The sequence below is a fragment of the Carcharodon carcharias genome, chromosome 11, assembly GCF_017639515.1.
Source record: "Carcharodon carcharias isolate sCarCar2 chromosome 11, sCarCar2.pri, whole genome shotgun sequence".
NCBI lineage: Eukaryota > Metazoa > Chordata > Chondrichthyes > Lamniformes > Lamnidae > Carcharodon > Carcharodon carcharias.
The window spans coordinates 85,975,730-85,998,867 of record NC_054477.1 but is presented as its reverse complement, the minus strand read 5'-3'; the positions used below and the strand labels follow the sequence as shown (position 1 = coordinate 85,998,867).

Genomic DNA, 23,138 nt, shown 5'->3' with positions numbered 1-23,138 from the left:
TATTCTTTGTCTTGGTGTGACTCTTCTATTTTGTTGGATTTTTGTGGAAAGATTCGCTGATGGTCCTCTATGTTTAGAGGTTTTTGATCTGCACGTTTTCCCAAATGTCCCAGTCTTTTACAGTGGAAGCATTCTGCTGTGCTTGCATGACACTGTTTGCACCTGTGAGGCTTTTTAGTGCCATCTTGAGTTTTAACTGCGTACGGTCTAATTTATCTTTCACATTTCGTTGTTTAATGAGCAATACTGTCGTTTGGGGTGTTCTATACCATGGTTTATCTTCCCCTCTCAATATGGCTCTATTTTGCTGATGGACCTCATTGTCTGACAATCGCCTTCTCCAAAGTTAGATCATCTTTGGATTGAAGGAGGTCAGGAAGGGTATCGTCAAGTACCCCAACTACAACGTGGTCTCATATCAGTTCAGATTTAAGATCACCATATTCACAGCCTTAGGCCAACCGATACAAATCATTGATGAAGGTGTCAACAGGTTCCCAAGGCTTTTAGACCTTTCTATTAAATCTTGCTCTTTCCAAACCTTTGTTACTTTGTAGGTTAAAGTAACTGTCAAAGGATTTTATGACCTCTTCAGATTTGTCAGATGATTCAGGAATGCCTTGTCTGGCTATCACATCATCAGCAATTGCACCAATTGAATACAATAATTAATGTATTAATATAAAAATAAAAACAAAAAAACTGCGGATGCTGGAAATCCAAAACAAAAACAGAATTACCTGGAAAAACTCAGCAGGTCTGGCAGCATCGGCGGAGAAGAAAAGAGTTGACGTTTCGAGTCCTCATGACCCTTCGACAGAACTTGAGTTCGAACTCAAGTTCTGTCGAAGGGTCATGAGGACTCGAAACGTCGACTCTTTTCTTCTCCGCCGATGCTGCCAGACCTGCTGAGTTTTTCCAGGTAATTCAATTAATGTATTAACTTGCTCAGCCTGTGATTTATTATTTAATTTGATGCAATTGTGTGTCTTAAAAACCTCCTCTTCCACAGTGCCCAATACTGTGTCTGGCCCTTCCATCTAGCCAAATCATCCTGGCAAACTAAATTTTGAATCCATCACAGTTGCCTTAAATTTTTTAAACGTTGCTGCAGTAATCGAGTTTTCCCATGCTGATCGGGCTACCTGCTGCAGTTACTGAGCCGTTTCAAACCTTCTGTAAATCTCAGGCAAATATCGTTAAAACAATTTTTAAGGCCAGTTATTTTGTTATTGCTGAAGATCAAATTTAGTAGCAGATTTTTTCTCCTTTTTTTCCGCCGCGCGGTCACAATGTGTGACAGTGCCACTTGAAAATGAACCGTCTCCCACTGTTGCCTGGTTACTGTGCCTTGTTTAGAGGCTTTTTTAAGCCTTTTTAAAAGTTTGGTCACCCTTCCTTCATCATCACTAGTTTCTTTGATTCTCCATTTTGATTGGGATTTTCAACAAACATCCATGTGCTATGGTGGAGTCCTTATTCAGTTGCATAGTTGATTCCTTCACTGCCCCCACTGTTCCATTAAATCTAATGGCAGGACCTCATTATCATTTTCTTTCATTTCCCGCCTGATAGGCGGCTAGATTGACAACCTGACAGTTTATGCCAGCATTTATTCTCCACTCTAGACTTTTCTCATCAAAGACCATCATTATAACCATATATTCCCTTGTCCCTCAAATGCTTGTCTAGCTTCCCCTCAAATGCATCTATACTATATACTTCAACCACTCCCTGGGCAGAGGGTTCTGCAACCTTGCCACTCTTTGGGTGAAGAAATTTCTTCTGAATTCTCGATTGGATTTCTTGGTAATAATCCTATATTGATGGCCTCTAGTAATGCTCTTCCCACAAGAGGAAACATATCTTTGTACCCACTCTGACTAACCCTTTCATAATTTTAAAGACCTCTATTAGGCCACCCCTCTGCCGCCTTTTTCCAAAAAGAAGGAGACCCAGCCTGTCAATTCTTTCCTGATATGTATACCGATACATTTCTGGTATCAACCTTGTAAATCTTCTCTGCACTTTTTCCAGTGCCTCTATATCCATTTTATAATATGGTGACCAGAAGTGCTCACTACTATAAGTGTGGTCTAACCAAGCCTCTATACAGGTTTAGTATAACTTCCCTGCTTTTCAATTTTATCTCTCTGGAAATAAAACCAATTGCCTGGTTTGCTTTCTTCATAGCTATGCTAACCTGTGGCGCAAATTTTAGTGTTTGATACATTTGTACCCTTTGTTCCTCTATCCCTGGACTTGCACCATCCAAGTAATAAGTGACCCCTCTATTCTTCCTACCAAAATGTACTACATCACATTTCTCAGTGTTGAACTTCATTTGCCACCTAGTTTCCCATTCTGCAAGACTTCTTATGTCATCTTGTAATTTGTTGCATTCCTCCACATTATTGACTAATTCTTCCCCGTCCAATTTGGTGTCATCTGTGAACTCCCTTTCTCCTCTCCCTCAGGCCTCCTTGGGCACTCTCCCTTCAGACTTCCCCAACCTCAACCCCCAGCCTTTTGAAGCTGGGAGCAGAGTGATACCAGCCAATAGTGCTGCTGCTCCCACATGACTGTGTCTGTGCATGCATACTGTGCCAGCACTGGATTGCACATGCACATACACCAGTGATGATCGGGCAGGGGCAAGAGGAGACTCTTAGCAGTTTCCTTACTTGCTGCCTGGAGGAATCTGGGACAAATGGCATCCCAGAAAACCAACATGCATGACACAGGGCATCAAGCCAAATTTCAGGACAGTCCTGGAAAATCTGGTCACTCTGTTTCCAATTTTAAATCTGAACCTCCTCTCTTACCTGTCATCGGGCGGTTAATATCGACCCCATTGTCTCTACAGATTATGAATATTCTCACTTGTGATATTTATTTGTTGGGCTAGACCACCTTGCTGTAAAAGTACTTTTATTGATGTTGGTCTTGTTTTACAGGGTATGGCATTTAGTCTTGAAGAACGGCTGCAGCTTGGAATTCATGGTCTGCTCCCACCATGTTTTTTAACCCAAGATGTTCAGGTTCTCCGTGTCCTTAAAAGCTACGAGACCAAAACCAATGATCTTGACAAGTAGGTAATTGCTATAAAATGTATCTAATTCAACAGGTATATAGCAAATTTAAAGAAGGGTGATTTCTGTTGATAATTAACCATTTTAAAGTCAGAGACTGCAAAATTTGACTCCATAGCACTTGGTCCTATTAACTCCCTCCTTGTTAACTCCTAAATTCACCCTGCCTCCATCATTGCCGCCCAATAAGTCTATTTAAAGGGATCATCTTCAACTTTTAGGTGAGGTGCTTTTAACTTTTGGTGCTGCTGCATAGTGAATGGAATTACTGTTGAGTGTTTTTGGTGGAATTGACAGAAGTTTGTGGTTCACAAGGGAGTGATGCCAAAATCTGACAAAGAGGCTAGAGGAGTTGAAGGCCTGTTAGGCGAAAGCCTGCTTAGAGTAATGGTGGCTAGAGTTGAAGTTCCGCTTGCCTCTTGGATTTGGAGATGGAACAGAGGCAGCAGAATGGGGAAGCACTGCACAGAGGGAAGGGGCAGAGGACACTGGATAGAAGGTCCTACCTGCCACAGATATTCAGGAATCACTTTCCTACCTCTGCCTTAACCAGTAGCAGTGTCAGTGTCTGCATTTCACCGAAGAGGTGGTATCTGAATTGTGCCACCTCCTGCAATTGGATCTCCTGCTACACAGGAGGGTGAGGAAAATGTTTCCAGTGGACGTAAAGATAACTGTGGCCCTCAATTTTTATGACGGCAATCCTTCCAGGTGGGTGCAAATGACGTTTCCAATATTTCAGTATTTCTTGGATCACTGCATCAGGGAAGTGGCAGAGGCCATGTACAAAAGGCAAGGAGAAAGAAGGAGGAGTGAGCATGGCTGATAGGATTCTCAAAGATGAGGTGTGCCATCGACCACACACATGGCTCTGCAGGTCCCACTAATGGGGAGATGCACCAGAAGGGCTACCACCCTATCAACAAGCAATGGCTGTGCAACTATGATGGTGAATGAATGCCCAGCATCGTGGCAGCAGTCACATGCATTCATCCTGTGTCAGTCAGTCATACTCACCATCTTTGGGCTACTGAGGCATTAGGTGACTTGTACTTGTGCTGCAACGGAAGCTGAGACATCAGCCATCAGACACTGCATAAAGAGTGAGTCCAGGGTGGATGTATTGGTCAACTCCATTGCAGCATAAGCAGAAGCCACCCAACACCTCAGTGCTATAGTCATGAAATGCACACTTGTTGCCATGCAAGCAGAGCATGGCCGCAAATACCATTGTTGAAAGGGGCTTGCAGGATCTCTCAATATTCTGGCAAGTTATTAGGATTGCTGTGGTCCCAGGGGTGTGGCAGTGGATCGGTTATGCCTGCTGCCTTTTCTCAAGATGCAGCATCCATGCTCCCACAACTTCTACTTCACCAGTGTCCCTGCTGATGCCACTCAGCCAGCCTGTCCATACTACTGCCATCCATGCAAAGAAGGCAATGAATGAAATTTTAAATGAACAGATACATATTTGATATATACTCAAGTCACAAATTTTTAAAACGATCCACAGTTCTAGTGCAGTTTTTGTATATAATTACATCCAAAGCCTTTCCAGTATCATTTTGGGAATCTCAAAATCTGACCATATGTTGCCACCATTATTCTGGGAATTTTGCATTACGATTATTACAAGTGTAAATATGAACATTTCAAATAGGAGCAGAAGTAGGCCATTTGGCTCATCGAGCCTGCTCCATCATTCTATAAGATCATGGCTGATCTGTTTGTGTTTTGAATTCCACATTCCCGTCTACCCCTGATAACCATAGTTTCTTGTTAGGGAAGGGAATCTATCTACCTCTGCTTAAAAATATTCAATGACCCCGCCTCCACCGCTTTTGGAGGCAGTGAGTTCCAAAGTCGCACAACCCTCAGAGAAAATATTTCCCCTCATCTCTGACCTAAAAGGGCAACCCCTAATTTTAAAACAGTGACCCTTCTAATGGACTCACCCACCAGAGGAAACATCCTTTCCATGTCCACCTTGTCAATACTGTTCAGGATCTTATATACTTAAAGCAAGTCACCTCTCACTCTTCTAAACTCCAGTGGAATCAAGCCCAGTCTGTCTAACCTTTCTTCATAAGACAATCAACTCATTCCAGGTATCAGTCCAGTAAACATCCTCTGAACCACCTCCAACGCATGTACATCCTTCCTTAAATAAGGATACCGAAACTGCACACTATATTAGAGATGTGGTCTCACCAATGCCCGGTATAACTGAAGCATAGCAGACTTACTTTTATGTTCAATTCCTCTCGTAATAAAGGATAGCCTTCCATTAACCTTCTTAATTACTTGCTGTACCTGCATACTAACTTGAGACTCGTGCACCAGAACGCCCAAATCCCTCTGCAGCTCGGAAATCTGCAGCCATTCTCTGTTTAAGTAATACTCTGCTTTCTTGTTCTTCCTGCCAAAATGAACAACTTCAAATTTTCATTACATTATACTCCTTCTGCCAGATTTTTCCCACTCGCTCAGCTTATCTGTTTTTTTTATTCATTCACGGGACGTGGACTTCATTGGCTGGGTCAGTATTTATTGTCCATCCCTCATTGCCCTTGAGAAGGTGGTGATGAGATGCCTTCTTGAACTGCTGCAGCCTATGTGATGTAGGTACACCCACAGTGCTGTTAGGAAGGGACTTCCAGGATTTTGACCCAGCGACAGTGAAGGAATGGTGATATATTTCCAAGTCAAGATGGTGAGTGACTTGGAGGAGAATTTCCAGGTGGTGGTGTTCCCATCTATCTGCAGCCCTTGTCCTTCTAGATGGTGGTGATCATGGGTTAGGAAGGTGCTGTCAAATGAGCCTTGGTGACTTTCTGCAGTGCTTCTTGTAAATGGTACACACTGCTACTACTGTGCATCGGTGGTGGAGGGAGTGAATGTTTGTGGATGTGGCGCTAATCAAGCGGGCTGCTTTGTCCAGTGTCAAGCTTCTTGAGTTGTGGGAGCTGCACTCATCCAGACAAGTGGGGAGTGTTCCATCACACTCCTGACTTGTGACTTGTAGATGGTGGACAGGCTTTGGAGAGTCAGGAGGCGAATTACTTGTCACACGATTCCAAGTCTTTGACCTGCTCTTGTAGCCACAGTATTTATATGGCTAGTCCAGTTCAGTTTCTGGTCAATGGTAACCTCCACGATACTGATAGTGGGGGAATTCAGTGATGGTATGCCATTGAACATCATAGGGTAGTGGTTAGGTTCTCTCTTGTTGGAGATGGTCATTGCCTGACACTTGTGTGGCATGAATGTTACTTGCCACTTGGCAGGCCAAGCCTGGATATTGTCCAGGTCTTGGTGCATTTGGACATGGACTGTGTCAGTATCTGAGGAGTTGCGAATGGTGCTGACCATTGCGAAATTGTCAGCGAACATCCCCACTTCTGACCTTATGACAGAAAGAAGGTCATTGGTGAAGCAGCCAAAGGTGGTTGGGCTGAGGACATTATCCTGGCAAACTCCTTTAGTGATGCCTTGGAGCTGAGGTGACTGATCTCCAACAACCACAACCATCTTCCTTTGTGCTAGCTATGACTCCAACCAGTGGTGAGTTTCCCCCCTGATTCCCATTGACGCTAGTTTTGCTAGGGCTCCTTGATGGCACACTGTCCAATGTGGCCTTGATGTCAAGGGTAGTCACTCTCACTTCTCGGGAATTCAGCTCTTTTGTCCATGCTTGAACCAAGACTGTAATGAGATCAGGAGCTGAGTGGCCTTGGCGGAACCCAAACTGGGCGTCAGTGAGCAGGTTATTGCTAAGCAAGTGCCACTTAATGTCGTGTCACTGTTGATGACCCCTTCCATTACTTTACTGTTGATGGAGAGTAGACTAATTGGGTGGTAATTGGCCGGGATAGATTTGTCCTGTATTTTGTGCACAGGACATACCTGAGTAATTTTCCACATAGCTGGGTAGAAGACACTCTTGTAGCTGTACTGGAACAGCTTGGCTTGGGGCGTGGCAAGCTCTGGAGCATAAGTCTTCAGTACTAATGCTGGAATATTGTCAGGGCCCATAGCCTTTGCAATATCTAGTGCCTCCAGCCATTTCTTGATATCACATGGAGTGAATCGAATTGGCTGAAGACTGGCATCTGTGATGCTAGGGACATCTGGAGGAGGCCAGGATGGATCATCCACTCGGCACTTCTGGCTGAAGATTGTAGCAAATGCTTTAGCCTTTTGCACTGATGTGCTGGGCTCCCCCATCATTGAGGATGGAGATATTTGTGGAGCCTCCTCCTTCAGTGAGCTGTTTAATTGTCCACCACCATTCACGATTGGATGTGGCAGGACTGCAAAGCTTAGATCTGATCTGTTGGTTGTAGGATTGCTAGCTCTGTCCATCACTTACTGGTAATACTGTTTGACACACAAGTAGTCCTGTGTTATAGCTTCACTAGGTTGATATCTCATTTTTAGGTATGCCTGGTGCTGCTCCTGGCATGCCCTCCTGCACTCTTCATTGAACCAGGGTTGATCCCCTGGCTTGATAGTAACGGTAGAGTGGGGGATTTGCCGGGTCATGAGGTTACAGATTGTGTTCGAGTACAATTCTGGTGCTGCTGATGGCCCACAGGGCCTCATGATGCCCAGTCTTGAGTTGTTAGATCTGTTCGAAATCTATCCCATTTAGCATGGTGGTTGTGCCACACAACATGATGGAGGGTATCCTCAGTGTGAAGGCGGGACTTCGTCTCCACAACAACTGTGCTGTGGTCATTCCTACCGATGCTGTCATGGACAGATGCACCTGCAGCAGGCAGGTTGGTGAGGATGAGGTCAAGTATGTTTTTTCCTCTTGTTGGCTCCCTCACCACCTGCTGCCAACCCAGCCTAGCAGCGATGTCATTTAAGACTCGGCCAGCTCGATCAGCAGTGCTACTTTTGGTGATGGACATTGAAGTCCCCAACCCAGAATACATCCTGCACTCTTGCCACCCTCAGTGCTTCTTCCAGTTGGTGTTCAACATGGAGGAGCACTGATTCATCAGCTCAGGGAGGGCAGTACGTGGTAATCAGCAGGAGGCTTCCTTGCCCATGTTTGACCTAATGGCATGAGACTTCATGGGGCCCGGAGTCAATGTTGAGGACTCCCAGGGCAGCTCCCTCCCGACTGTTACCACTGTGCCCCTCTGCTGGGTCTGTCCTGCTGGTGGGACAGGTCATACCCAGGGATGGTGATGTTGGTGTCTGGGACATTATCTGTAAGATATGATGATGTGAGGTTGACTATGTCAGGCTGTTGCTTGACTAGTCTGTGACACAGCTCTCCCAATTTTGTCACTAGCCCCCAGATGTTAATAAGGAGGACATGGCAGGGTCAACAGGGCTGAGCTTGCCACTGTCATTTCCAGTGCCGAGGTCGGTATCAGGTAATCGGTCCATTTTCATTCATTTTTTGAGGCTTTGTAGTGGTTTGATACAACTGAGTGGCTTGCTAGGCCATTTCGGAGGGCAACATTGCTGTGCGTCTGGAGTCACATGTGGGTGCGACCAGGTAAGGGCAGCAGATTTCCTTCCCTAGAGGATTTTTTTTTTAAATTACTTACTTATAATGTTTATTGGCCCATTTTGTCAAAAAAACTTTGTGAAAATGTCCATAACCAATTACTTTGATGGCGGCTTCAGCTGGCATCAGTTTTGATGATCTGTTATCGTAATCTTCTCACTTCACACTCAGATTCCAAAAGTGTGAGCACATCTCCCTCACGGACTGGTCCTTTCACATTTCGAATGATGGTTCGGTTGCTGGCATCTATAAATTCCACACAGACCTGAGTACACTGTCCCTGGGATCCCGTCCTTCCAAGAACTTTAGTAACCCAGGCCAGTTTGACAGTCTGAGTCTGTGGACCCTCCATGATGGCAGCGGCAAGTGAACCAGATGGGTTTTTACAACAATGGTTTCATGGACATCCTTAGACTTTTAATTCCAGATTTTTATTGAATTCACATTCCACCACCTGCTGTGTCAGGATTCAAACCCGGGTCCATCCAGAGCATTAGCCTAGGTTTCTGGATTACTAATCCAGCAACAATAACACTATGCCATTGTCTGCAACTTCGTTATGTCCTCTTCACCACATACGTTCCTCCCTATCTTTGTGTCATCTGCAAATTTAGCTACCATGCCTTCATCTAACTCATTGATATAAATTGTAAAAAGTTGAGGCCCCAGCACAGACCCCTGCAGGAGTCCGCTCCTCACATCCTGACCCATTTTTGCATTCTGTTTTCTGCCAATCTTCTATCCATGCTAATATGTTACCCCCTACACCACGAGCTTTTATTTTCCGCAATAACCTTTGATGTGGCACCTTATAAATGCCTTCTGGAAATCCAAGCACAGTATATCTAGCGACTCCTCTTTATCCACAGCGCATGTTACTCCTTCAAAGGAATCCAATAAATTGGTTAAACATGATTTCCCTTTCATAAAACCATGCTGACTCTTCCCGATTATCTGAGTTTCTCTCAGTGCCTAGCGATAACCCCTTTAATGATCGATTCAAACACCTTTCCCACCACAGCCATCAAACTAACTGGCCTATAGTTTCCTGTTTTCTGATTCTCTCTCTTGAACAGAAGGGTGATATTTGCTGCTTTCCAATCTGATTGAACCTATCCAGAATCTGGCATGTTTTGGAAAATTAACACCAACACATCTACTACCTCATTCACCACCTCTTTTAAGATCCCAGGATGGAGTCCATTTGGACCCAGAGACTTGTTAGCCCACAGCTCCGTTTGCTCAGTACCGCTTCCCTGGTGACTGTAATTTCACCAAGTTCCCCTCTCCCTTCCGTCCCCTGATTTACAGCTATTATCAGAATGTTTTTTGTATCCTCTGTAGTGAAGACAGATGCAAAATATTTGTTCATTTCATGTGCCATTTCCTTTATTATCTGCTATTAACTCCCCACTGTCACTCCCTAGAGGACCAACACTCACTTTACTTACTCTTTTCCTTTTTAAATACTTGTGTAAACTCTTGCTATCTGGTTTTATGTTTCTAGTTGGGTTTCCCCTCATACCCTAATTTATTTCTCCTGATTAACCTTTTAATCATCCTCTGCAATTCTTTGTATTCTGACCTGCCACTCGTCTTTGCAGAGTTTTATGCTTTTTCCTTAAGTTTGATGCTTTCCTTAACTTCTTTAGTTAACCATAGATGGTGGGTCCTCCCCTTAGAATTTTTCTTTATAGTAGGAATATAGTTATCCTGAGTATCCTGAAATATCCCCTTAAATGTCTACCACTGCTTCCCTGTTGATCTATCCATTAGCCTAGTATCCCAGTTCACTTCAGTTAGCTCAGCTTCCATGCCCATATGGTTGCCCTTATTTAAGTTTAAAATAGTAGTCTTCGGCCCACTCTTCTCCCTTTCAAACTGGATGTAAAATTCAATTTTATTGTGGTTGTTGCTACCTAGGGGTGCCTTCACTCTGAGGTCATTAATTAATCCTGTCACATTACACAATATCAACTTGCGCTCTGGTTGGTTCCAGAACATGCTGCAGTTAAAAATAAACTATCTCAAAAGCATTCTGTGAACTCCTTATCCAGGCTACTACTGCCGGTCTGAATTTTCCAGTTTATATGTAGATTAAAATCACTCATTATTGCTATCCCTTTATCACAAGCCCCCAATATTTCTTCTTGTATACCTGGTCCTACATTGTGATTACTGTTAGGGGGCCTATAGACCACTCCCACTAGTGACTTCTTTCCCCTACTATTCCTCATTTCCATCCAAACCGATTCTACATCCTGATCTCCTGAACCAAGGTCATCTCTAACTATTGTGCCAATGCCATCCTTGATCAACAATGTGACCCCTTCACCTTTAACTAGTTTCTTATTTTTGAATATCATATACTCCTCAGTATTCAGGACCTAATTCTCATCATCCTGCAGCCACATCTCCATAAAGGTGATCAGTCATATTTATTTACTTTAGTGTGCAATATCAAGTCATTTACTTTGTTATGAATGCTACCTGCTTTCAGATACAGAGCCTTTAGTTTTGTCTTTTTGTTATCCTTGTATCATCTGGTCCTGACTATTGCTGTATTCTGAGGTTTTATCTTTCTGTCCCTTCCTGCTATTCTATGACCTTCATTTCCCATATTACTATTACAGTCTCCTGCTTTGAATCTAGCCCTTGATTTGCCTCATCTACTGAAGCTTGATCCCTCAACCCCCCCTTTGTTTAGTTTAAAGCCCTCTCAACTTCCCTAGTTATGTGATTCGCAAGAATACACGTCACAGCATGGTTCAGGCATAGACCGTCCAAATGGTACAGTGCCCATTTTCCTCAGCACTGGTGCCAGTGCTGCACAAACCGGAATCCACTTCTCCCATACGAGTCTTTTAGCTGCGCATTCACCTTTCTAATCTTATTTGCCCTATGACAATTTGCATGTGGCACAGGTAATAATACAGAGATTATTACCTTTGAGGTTCTGCTTCTTAATTTGGTACTGAGCTGCTCGTACTGACTGTGCAGAGTCTCCTTCCTTGCCCTGCGTATGTCATTGGTAGTTACATGGACTACAGTGACTGGACCTTCCATCTTCCACTGCAAGTTCCTCTCCAGCCCTGAGCCTATGTCCCAAACCCAGGCACTGGGCACGCAACGCAGCCTTCTAGACTCTCGCACTTTGCTACAGAGAACAGTGTCAATCCCCCTTACTATACTATCCCCTACATTCCTGTTTGCCCCTCCTGCTTGAATGGCTTACTGTACTATGGTGCCACGGCCAGCCTGCTCATCCACCATGCAGACCTCATTTTTGTTCACACAGGTTGTGAGCACCTCAAACCTGTTTGACAGTTGCAAAGTCTGTAGCCCCTCCACTGCTGTCTGCTCGGTCCCAGTACCTGCCTTACTGACAGTCACATCCTCTTGTCCCTCACTGCTGACCAAAATAGATGACCCTATTCTAAGAGGCGCAACCGTATTCTGGATCGAAGTGTCCGGGTATTTCTCCACCTCCCTTATGTTGCGCAGTGTATCTGCAGTTCAGCTTCCAGGTCAATAATCCTGATCCGGAATTCCTCTGGTGCTTACACTTTCTGCACACATGTTTGTCTGTTATGACCGATGCAGTTGCTAAAGTGGAGTTATTTAAAAATCCCAGAAGGAAACTTTAAACAACTGCCATAACCTATAATTTTAAGTGTTATGTTTGAGATGCGACTCTAAATTCAGAAATCAGACCACCATATCTCGAGGCTTTACATTAAACTAAATGAAATATTTTATTAATTTACACAGGTTAAAATATATATACACATGGCTTCAAATTACTACTATTATAACTTTTAACAAATTCCCAAACTAACTACCATTAAGGCAACAGCAACCCATAGACTTAACCAGACACCAGACAAAACATTTTCACCTTACGCATTCAAGATGAGGTTCTTTTTATTTTGGTTCCTGTGGAGACAGTTGGAGGCTTACAACTGTCTTTTGATCTTACATTGTCTCTGCCCTGCACACACACAACTGCTGAAGTTATAGCTATCACCCCCATTGTATGTAAATTCTTATTGTATCACCAACCTCTGAACTAATCCTCTCTAACAATAAAACCCCTTTCATTGTACAATTTTATTAGTAATATAAACATATTGCTTGGTAGCTGCTAGATAGGCATCAGTTTTCACCCCACTTCTTGAATGCTCTATTCAAAAAAATGCAAATGCACTCTACCTCTCTGTTTACATCTCAAAACTAATACATATCAAAGCACCCAGACTAGCTGACTTTAACCCAATTAGGACACACCCACAGACTAAACCTCTATTTTAAAAGAAAAATATTTTCCAATAATATTATATACATTAATAGCTTCATGACATTGTCATGGATCGCCTTGGCATCTAAAGGTTCCAATGTTCCACAGCTGCAACATAACACCTGTCTTGCCATTGTTACTTATGCTATTTCGTTAAATTAATTTAGTTAAATTAATTACTCACTTAATTAACTTAAAATTTCTAGGTATAGCACACCTCTTTCCCACGTGAACCTAATTTGCGACTCACTCAGTCTCTGTCTCCCTGCAGCATAGTCACCCATCTCCTTATGAGCCCCTTACTGACCATGCAGTTTGAAAAGCCTGTATCTCTTATAGACCCTCTGATGAGTCACTAGCTAGTTTAGCTTCCTGCTACAGTAATTAACACCACTTGAACCAACTGCTTTCAGGTGATTGACAGATAACTGCCACTCCAAGCATTTCTCTGTTTAACAAGCTAACCTAACTTACTTGAAGGTTAGCACTATGGTAAGATCTTGATTCTTAATCGACAGTTTAAACCTGAAAATGACTTACCTCGTGAACCTAATTCGTGACTCACTCAGTCTCCGTCTCACTGCGGCATGGTTGCCTGGATCTTTGCGGTCCCGAACGGAATATAAATGTCAATTTGTAACCAACATTCTCTTGCTACTTCCTAACATGGTGTTCTGGTTGGGAAGCAGTACTGTTTCAACTTTAGTACAACAACGCGGGTGGGACATATTTCTGTCTTGTTGTTACTGTTTGGGTTGCCTAAGTTGGATGGACTGTTGCTTTAGAATTTTATTTTCTAGCTACATGTCTAATTCTAATCAATTTTTAAAAGTCTGCACAAGCTGACAACTGTTTAACAATGTTTGGTTTAACTATGACCATATAGATAAGAATTCAAAGATGTAATACTAAGGATGTTTCTGTCTCTAAAAGGGGCATCCTCTAATTCTGAGGATGCTGCAATGAATAGAACTTGGCAAATGTCACAAAAAAAAGGATGTATATTTTAGATCAGGTTTAAATTTTTAATTTGTTTCATACCCCAGGTAGGATCTCTTATTTCGCTTCTTTTGAGCCATACTATTAAATTGATATACATTTCTAAATTCACAGGAAAAAGAATCAAATGATGAGTTAAATCTTTTAAAATGTCCTAATTTTTTCCCAATGTCTCTGGATATTGGGAAATTGCTCTTTAACAATCGGCTGCTTTGACTTCACTATAGGCAAACAGACTCATATTGGCCTGATTACATAGAAGACAGAAAGCAGGAAGTGGGAGATTAGGACGTTATTCAGAGTGGCAGAAGTGGTGTTCCACAAGGATCAGTGATGGGACCACTACTGTTCATTATTTACGTTAACAATTTGGACTTTGGCATCCAGAACCTAATTTTTAAATTTGCAGATGACACCAAATTAGAGGTGATAGTCATTACTGAGGAGAACTGCAAAGGATTACATAAATTTGCAGATTGGGCAAATAATCGGCAAATGAAGCTCAACACAGAGAAATGTGAGGTAGCACGTTTTGGTAGAGAGATCACTTATTATTTGGAAGTACAATCCTAGGTGGAGTAGAGGAACAAAGGGATCTCTGAGGACAAATACTTCAATCACTAAAAGTTGCACCACAGGTTAGCAAGGCCATAAAAGAAAAGCAAACCATGTACTAGTTTTTATTTCTAGAGGAGTAGAAAGCAAAAGCAGCAAATTATGCTCAATCTGTATCAAACCTTTGTTAGACCACACTTAAGAGTACTGCATGCAGTTCTAGTTGCCATAATATAAAAAGGTTACAAGGGCACTGAAGAGGATGCAGAAAAGATTTACAAGGATTATATTAGAAATGTATAGGTATACATATTAGGAAAGGATTGACTGGCTGGGTCTCTTTCCTCTCGAAAAAAGAAGGCTGAGGGGTGACCTAATAGAAGTCTCAAAAATTATGAAAGATTTTGACAGAGTGGATATAGAGAGAATGTTTCCTCATGTGGGGAAGAGCATAACTAGACGTCATCAATATAAGATAGTTACTAAGAAATCCAATAGGGAATTCAGTAGTGATATTCTCACTCAGAGTGGTGAGACTGTGAAACTCACTATCACAAGGAGTACAGTACAGATGCATTTGAGGGGAACTTAGGCAAGCATTTGAGGGACAACGGATTAGAGGGTTACGATGGTAGATTTAGATGAAGAAAAGTGGAAGAGGGCTTGAGTGAAGCTTAAACATCAAGGAACTGGGTGGTCCGAATGGACCATATCTGTGTGGTATACCCTATGTAATCCTATGTGATTAACAGCCCTGACTATGTACAGAGGCATTGGTCTTTCTGATTCTGTGCTAATCAGCTCATGATTTTCTCCCATTTGCTAAACTTGCAACGGAATGGTAGGTGACTGGAGAACAAACTTTCTTATGCAACAAGTGATCAGGATTTGGAATGTATTCCGAGTACTCCCTGTGAACACAGACTCAATCTTAGGAAGTTGGATAAATACTTGAAGGAGATAAAATTGCAGGGATATGGGGGAAGAGCAGGGATTTGGGCCAATTAGATTACTCGCGACAAAGCTGGCACTGACTCAGTGGGTCATGATTGTTTTCTGTGATGTCCGATTCTATGATTCTGTGAAATCTCAAGCTAGTGAGTGCAGAACTGGCTAGCCACTCTAGCTAATTGACTTAAGTGCACTCCAGTACCTGTGAAAAAATCCAGGATTTGATGCAGCTGAGGTAACTGGCTACCATAGGCTGGCATTTTTGTTTTCTCACCTGGAATGTGTACCTGCATGACTCCAACCAGAATGTTGCAAGGTTGGTTTTGAGTGCATTGCACTCGTCTGGCGTAGTGCCAGTGAACGTGACCCAAGTCTTCATTCATTAAAAGTTTCACATCTTACTTTCACTCTTATTGACTGCCTCAGCATCTTCTTGGTCAATGCTGAAATAAAAGCCACCACAAAAAATTCCAAACTAACTTTATCAATCAAACCATTAATACCCCATACAAAAGTCAACTATATCCTTGTGGACTGCCTCGGTGCCCGTCTACCATATGCCTTTGTCTGTCCTAATACTCCTATGCAGTGCTACTCCAATGGCTGTAGCATGGCTGGTGGAATGCTGCTGACTTGCAGTAGGAGAGACCGAAGATGGCCTTGCAGGATGAACTCGAGCAGCTTTGCTGCAGGAGGCTTGGCTTTGGACATCATCACGTTGTCATGGGTGTTAGCATCCTGGGTTAGCTGGCTGACAGGCAGCAACAAACGTGCTGGCAGAGTGGCAGTGGTGGGAGGACAAATGCTGCTATCCTGAGAGCATAGCAGGTTTGAGCTACCTGATGTCAGTGGCACCTGGCCAGTTTGGTTCTGTGCTCCTTGACAGTGATAGCAGACTTTCTGGCAGGCCAGGCAATGCAGCAAGCCGTTCAGAATGCATAGCTATTTGTTTTTTCCTGTAGACCAACTCATCTAAAGTCTCAACTGAGTCCTTGCAGTAGAACCCTTGTAGGACCTCACCCTTCAGTGAGCTGGTGGCTGAGTGTGAGAGAATAAGTAATGATGTTGTTTCTTCTTCATTGTCTCCCTACTCTTCCACCACTGCCTGGTTAAGTTGCGTTCTTCGGTATCTGAAAGGAAAAATGGCACAAGGGTGGGTTGTGTGAGGGGAGTGAAGGACAGCAAGACATGCATGCGGGGAGACGATGGCATAGTGTATTGTCACTGAACTAGTAATCCAGGGACCCAGGGTAATGCTTTGGGGACCCGGGTTCAAATCCCGCCATGGCAGATGGTGGAATTTGAATTCAATAAAAATCTGGAATTAAAAGTCTAATGATGACCATGAAACCATTGTCGATTGTTGTAAAAACCCATCTGGTACACTAATGCCCTTGAGAGAATGAAATCTACTGTCCTTACCTGGTCTGGCCTACAAGTGACTCCAGACCCACAGCAATGTGGTTGACTCTTAAATGCCCCCGAACGAGGGCAATTAGGGGTGGGCAACAAATGCTGGCCTAGCCAGCGATGCCTACATCCCATGAATGAATAAAAAAGTATATATATCTGCAGCTTCAATACTGGTATCCAGATATAGTAGAATGTGAGAAGGAGGATTAGGTTTGAAGGTTCTGTCATCACTACCTGTGGTGGTGAGTTCTACAGTCTCACCACTTTTTGGGTAAAAACTGAATTCCCTATTGGCTTTAGTCCTACCACCAACCACTACCACTTGAATGATGGCGAATACCATCTGACACGTCAGTTAGGTGCTGCTGCCTGAGTTCATGCGCCACCTTATCATGCAAGAATGTGTTAGTGAGTGTGGAGCAATATGTTTGGGTGATGTGGCTGCCATGATTGGATAGCTGACAGTGTGTGCGTGCTGCAAGATGTGGCTGTGAGACTTGCAACAGTGCTCAGTGTGTGAGGGTGAGGCGAAGCTGTAAATTTTCAGCATGAGCTGTGATTGATAGAGATTGGTAGGTGAATGATAGGGCGGTGGTACATTAAGCAGTGTCTGAAGCTAATGGGGCACTTGGTGGGATATAGCATTTGAAGATGCATTTACTGATCTTGACCAGTTTTATGAGGTCATTGAATTTCTTACAGCGCTGCATCTAGGTCCTCAGGGCTGGATTCCTGACATTGACTGCCATGGTTGTCTGGTCTCATTGCCTTCTGAAAGTTCAGCTGAAGGACCTCCTGGTCCTAATCGGGTTGATGGCATCTCTCTTCCTCTACACCTTGATCAAGGCCTCGAGTAAAGCATTGGAAAATCTTGGAGCACGTCCTCTGCAATATTGTGCCATCATTTGGTGTTTTTCTAGCTCACATACTGTTCTGTAACCTGCTCCAGTACCTGCTGCCACCACAATGCATCATGCCTTCAGGAGATGCAGCTAGCTTTCAGTGCTGCTAACCTCTCATGATTTTCTGTCCCCTGCTCAGGTATGCAGCCACTCAACAGCACGAGTAATGATGGCTGCGTGCTACAATCATTTAAATGAGCAAGCAGACAAAGTTTGCCTGCATCAGAATCGGTGGATAAAAATATAATACTGCGGATGCTGGAAATCTGAAATAAAAACAAAAATAGCTTAGCAGGTCTGACAGCATCTGTGGAGAGGAAGACAGAGTTAGTGTTTCAAGTCCATATGACTCTTCATCAGGACTAAAGAAAAATAGAAAAGAGGTGAAATATAAGCTGGTTGAGGGGGGTGGGGCAGGTGGAGCTGTATAGAGGTCCTGTGATAGGTGGAGGCAAAGAAGAGATTGCCAAAGATGTCATAGACAAAAGGACAAAGGGGTGTTGACGGTGGTGATATTAGCTAAAGGAGGTGCTAATGGTGACATTAAGGGTAGAAAGCAGGACGAGCAAGTGACAGATAGCCATAGTCAAGGTGGGGTGGGGGAAAGGATCGAAATGGGCTAAAAGGTGAAAATAAAACAATGGATGGAAATAAATTTAAAAATAATAATAGAATTGGGTGGGAAAAGAAAAATATTTTTTAAAAATATATAAATTATTAGAAAAAAGGGGGATTGGAAATGGGGTGGGGACGGAGGAGAGAGTTCATGATTTGAAGTTGTTGAACTCACTGTTAAGTCCGGAAGTGCCTAATCGGAAGATGAGGTGTTGTTCCTCCAGTTTGCGTTGAGCTTCACTGGAGCATTGCAGTAGGGCAAGGGTGGACATGTGGGCACGAAAGTAGGGTGGTGTGTTGAAATGGCAAACGACAGGGAGGTCTGGGTCATGCTTGCGGACAGACCAAAGGTATTCTGCAAAGCAGTCACCCTATCTGCATTTGGTCTCTCCAGTGTAGAGGAGACCGCATTGGGAGCAGCAAATGCAGTTGACTAAATTGAGGGAAGTGCAAGTGAAGTGCTGTTTCACTTGAAAGGAGTGTTTGGGTCCTTGGACGGTGAGGAGGGCGGAAGTAAACGGGCAGGTGTTGCACCTTCTGCAGTTGCATGGGAAGGTGCCATGGGAGGGGGTTGAGGTGTAGGGGGTGATGGAGGAGTGGACCAGGGTGTCCCGGAGGACCAGTGTGTCATTTCATTTTTATTTTTCTTTAGTTCTGATGAAGAGTCATACAGACCCAAAATGTTAACTCTGTCTTCCTCTCCACAGATGCTATCAGACCTGCTGAGCTTTTCCAGCTATTTTTGTTTTTATTTCAGAATCGGTGGATGCAGGTTCATTGCACTTTGCAATTCCTGTGCCTGTTTTTGTATCTTATCAAATTTCACAGTCATTGCCTTGCAGCTTAAGGATAAAAAAAAGCAAAAGCAGAGTTTTGCAGCAAGTGCCACTGTAGTTAATATTGTGCTGCACTGCTGACAACCACTATATGCACTAACACCATCATCCAAGCTGCTGGATTGGATAGAGACAAATTTCACCATTCAAGTACATGATACTCCTTTTCGTATAGGAGTGGTCATTTTTCAGCAATGTTGTTGATAATGGGTAATTTTTTCAAGTAGTTTGGGTTGCTACTTAAAACTGGGATAGCTGTGAGACTTTCTGTAAATAGATATAAAAATGTTCCCATCAGTGTGCAGACAGACGTGGGCGAAGGATAATAACTATAAACAATAGGACAGGCAGTCCATTTGTTGATTTACTGGAACAAATAAACTAAAATTGCAACTTAGACATTTGTTTATTAAGTTAATTCATCAGGGTAATTTTTGAAAATGATGTTATGTACATTAAGCTAAACAGTGGATGACGATAACAAGGCAATTTTCCTTTAATGTGAAATCATAGATACTTATAATTAGCAAGTACTGAATAAGGTGCTTGGAAGATAAGCTAAAAATATTAGAGGGTCTGCTGTGGATTTGTTCAGAGCTGAGGAGAGGGACTTTGTGGCTCCAAATTTTTATGGGGAGGCAGGGAGGGAACAGTGACAACTTCTAACAGCCAGGAATTGTGGGAAATGCAGAGCTGCTACTGGATACAATGGGAGGACCTCAACTGAATTTTTTTCTTGTTTCCAGGAACTGAAGAGAAGTTGGGGGGAAGGAAAAAACATGGGGATCATGATGAAGGACATAATTCATCCCCTGTGTAAGAGACTTGGCTGACTCATTATCTTCATTGTTTACCAGGCTGACATTTTGTATTGCTGAATGAGATGTGGGGAACAGAACGTGAGCGTTTATTAGGAAGTCTCGAAGCAGCTTTGCTGCTCAGATATAGTGTTGACTCATGGCTGCAAAGTGAATTCGAGCAAATTAAGCAGTGGGTGATCCAGTGAACACTCAGGAATGGTGACCAGCCAGTCATTTAAAAAGTCATTGAGTTCTGCGCGAGGGATTTACCCTCCCTTCCCACTGTCCTGTATCTCACCCCGTCCCGTATCTCACCCCCCTTCCCGTATCCCACCCCCCTTCCCGTATCTCACCCCGTCCCGTATCTCACCCCCCCTTCCCGTATCTCACCCCCCTTCCCGTCTCTCACCCCTTCCCGTATCTCACCCCCCTTCCCGTATCTCACCCCTTCCCGTATCTCACCCCTTCCCGTATCTCACCCCCCTTCCTGTATCTCACCCCGTCCCGTATCTCACCCCCCTTCCCGTATCTCACCCCGTCCCGTATCTCACCCCGTCCCGTATCTCACCCAGTCCCGTATCTAACCCCGTCCCGTATCTCACCCCGTCTGGTATCTCACCCCGTCTTCCGCTTCCCGTATCTCACCCCTTCCCGTATCTCACCCCGTCCCGTACCTCACCCCGTCCCGTATCTCGCCCCGTCCCGTATCTCGCCCCGTCCCATATCTCACCCCGTCCCATATCTCACCCCGTCCTCCCCTTCCCGTATCTCGCCCCATCCCGTATCTCACCCCATCCTGTATCTCGCCCCGTCTTGTATCTCCATGACAGTTGACTGGGTGGTGGGGGGGAGTGCAGGGGTGTTGGAGATTGTGGCAGGTTGTCAGGGAATGGCTACAAGTGGCTACAAGCGGTGCTGGAAAAGTATTTAATTACTTGTTGGATCTGTGAGTTCTCTCATCCCAACTGATGGTTTTCCTGAACCCTCGGAAAGCTAGCCTGCAGCCATTAAATCTACACGACCACTAAAATCTGAGGGGCACAACTTTATGCAATTATTATAATTGCTGACTAACTTCTCAAGAGCGGCTTCCTCACCTGATAACCTCAGTTAAATTGGAAGTGGGCATGTTTGTGCTGTGTTGGGTTTCCCACTTTTAAAAATTTAAACGCCCCCCCCCCAACTCTGTTATAGGGTGGGGTTTAAGAAGAACCTTTTTCGCACAAGTGGTAGTCACCTGAAACTCTGCTTTTAAGGATGATGGAAGCAGAGACAGTCAGGAATTTCAAGAGGAAATTGGATGGGCACTTGAGAGAAATTAACTTGGGGATAGAGCGGGGATATGTGCCTGGATAGCTCCACAGAGAGCCAGTATGGACTCAATAGGTTCACTGGCTGCCTCCTGTACCATAATAATTCAATGACTCTAAGAAGAAAATTGAACATTGGAATAAGGAAAGTTGGCAAAATATTCATCGATAGTTCAGATGTAAAATTTATTATGTAGATGTAAAGATAGAAGTGGATAGGTGACAAAAGGTTGCGAACCATGTAACAAACTGCAACAACAGCTAGAAGTTGTGGGAATAGCGGTTCTGTGAAGGAATCACTTTGTTCAGAGGGTGATCCACAGCAGCAATGGTTACCTCAACTGCTGAGTTCCAGTTCAGTTCAATGAAGTAATGTTAATCAGAAATAGAATGCAGTAGTGAGCACTTAGTACCTTCCCACCTAAAACCCATAAGTCAATTTACCTGAGTATGTTTGAGCCCTGTTCCATGATTTGAGCGCAGGGTGGGAGTGTTGCCTGTAAGAGATGCGAGGTACGTAATAAATATGAGGATTGTTTTGTGTGTGCATTATGCACCTAAACAAATGAGCAGAAATTTTAAAAAAAATTTCATGGGATCTGAGCATTGCTGGCATGGTCAGCATTTATTGCTCATCCCTAATTGCCCTTGAGAAGGTGGTGGTGAGCTGTCTTCTTGAACCACTGCAGTCCATGTGTGTAGGTATACCCACAGTGTTGTTAGGAAGGGAGTTCCAGGATATTGACCCAGAGACAGTGAAGTAGCAGTGATATAGTTCTAAGTCAGGATGGTGTTTTGCTTGGAGGGGAACTTGCAGGTGGTGATGTTCCCATGCATCTGCTGCCCTTGTCCTTCTAGGTGGTAGAGGTCTCAGGTTTGGAAGGTGCTATTGAAGGAGCACCTTTGAGTTGAGTTACAGCAGTGCATCTTGCTGCAACTGTGCAGTGTTGGTGGAGGGAGTGAATGTTCAAGGTGGTGAATGGGCTGCTGATGAAGCAGGCTGCTTTGTCCTGTATGGTATCGAGTTTCTTGCAAGTTGTTGGAGCTGCACTCATCCAGGCAAGTGGGAAGTACTCCTTCACACAGAGATATGCACAGCCAAAATTAGAAGAGAGAGCAAGTAAGTCTGGAAGGCTTAGAAATTATAGGCAGTTAAGGCACAAGGGAGTTTGGCACGGATCGCTGGTATTTATTTTAATACAAGGAGTCTGACAAATAAGGCAGATGAGTGGAGGGCACAAATTAACACATGGAAGTATGATGTTGTTGCTGTCAGAGACATGGTTGAGAGAGGGGCAGGATTGGCAGGATATTCCAGGATATAGGGTCTTCAGGCGAGACGGGAAAGGAGGTAAAAGAGGAGGGGGTATCACAATATTGATCAAGGAATCAATTACAACAGTAAGGAAGGATGACATCTTAGTAGGCTCTTCAAATGAAGCAATATGAGTAGAACTAAAAAACAAAAAAGGAGCAATCACATTGCTGGGAGTGTACTATAGGCCCTCATACAGTCAGTGAGAAATAGAATAGCAGATATATAGGCAAATTTCAGAGAAGTGTAAAAATAATAGGGTAGTAATAGTGGGGGATTTCAACTTCCCCAATGTTAACTGGGGTTAGCCACAATGTGATAGGTTTAGAGGGAGCAGAATTCTTAAAATGCATCCAGGAGAGCTTTTTACGTCAGTACATAGAAGGTCCTACAAGAGAGGGGGCAGTCTTGGAATTAATTTTACGGAATGAAGCCGGGCAAGTGGTAGAGGCATCAGTGGGGGAGCGTTTTGCAGATAGTGATCATAACTCCGTTAGATTCAAGGTTGTTATGGAAAAGGACA

The 23,138-nt window shown here is 43.7% G+C and overlaps 2 protein-coding genes across 4 annotated transcripts in view; one reads left to right on the top strand and one right to left on the bottom strand.

Annotated features, from left to right (window-relative positions):
* LOC121284411 (NADP-dependent malic enzyme, mitochondrial-like) overlaps positions 1–23,138 on the top strand; it is a 222,806-nt gene that overhangs the window by 69,987 nt on the left and 129,681 nt on the right. For 2 of the 3 annotated variants that reach the window (XM_041199850.1, XM_041199852.1), the window contains exon 3: positions 2,958–3,091. In XM_041199850.1, the coding sequence (XP_041055784.1) occupies positions 2,958–3,091 (134 nt within the window). Of the gene's footprint in view, positions 1–2,957; positions 3,092–19,988; positions 20,007–23,138 lie in introns of those variants that run through there. The other variant, XM_041199853.1, reaches the window with a different exon arrangement.
* On the bottom strand, positions 8,765–8,974 carry LOC121284412 (40S ribosomal protein S28-like). The gene has a single exon (XM_041199854.1). It carries the CDS (start codon positions 8,972–8,974, stop codon positions 8,765–8,767), a length of 210 nt encoding a protein of 69 aa, XP_041055788.1.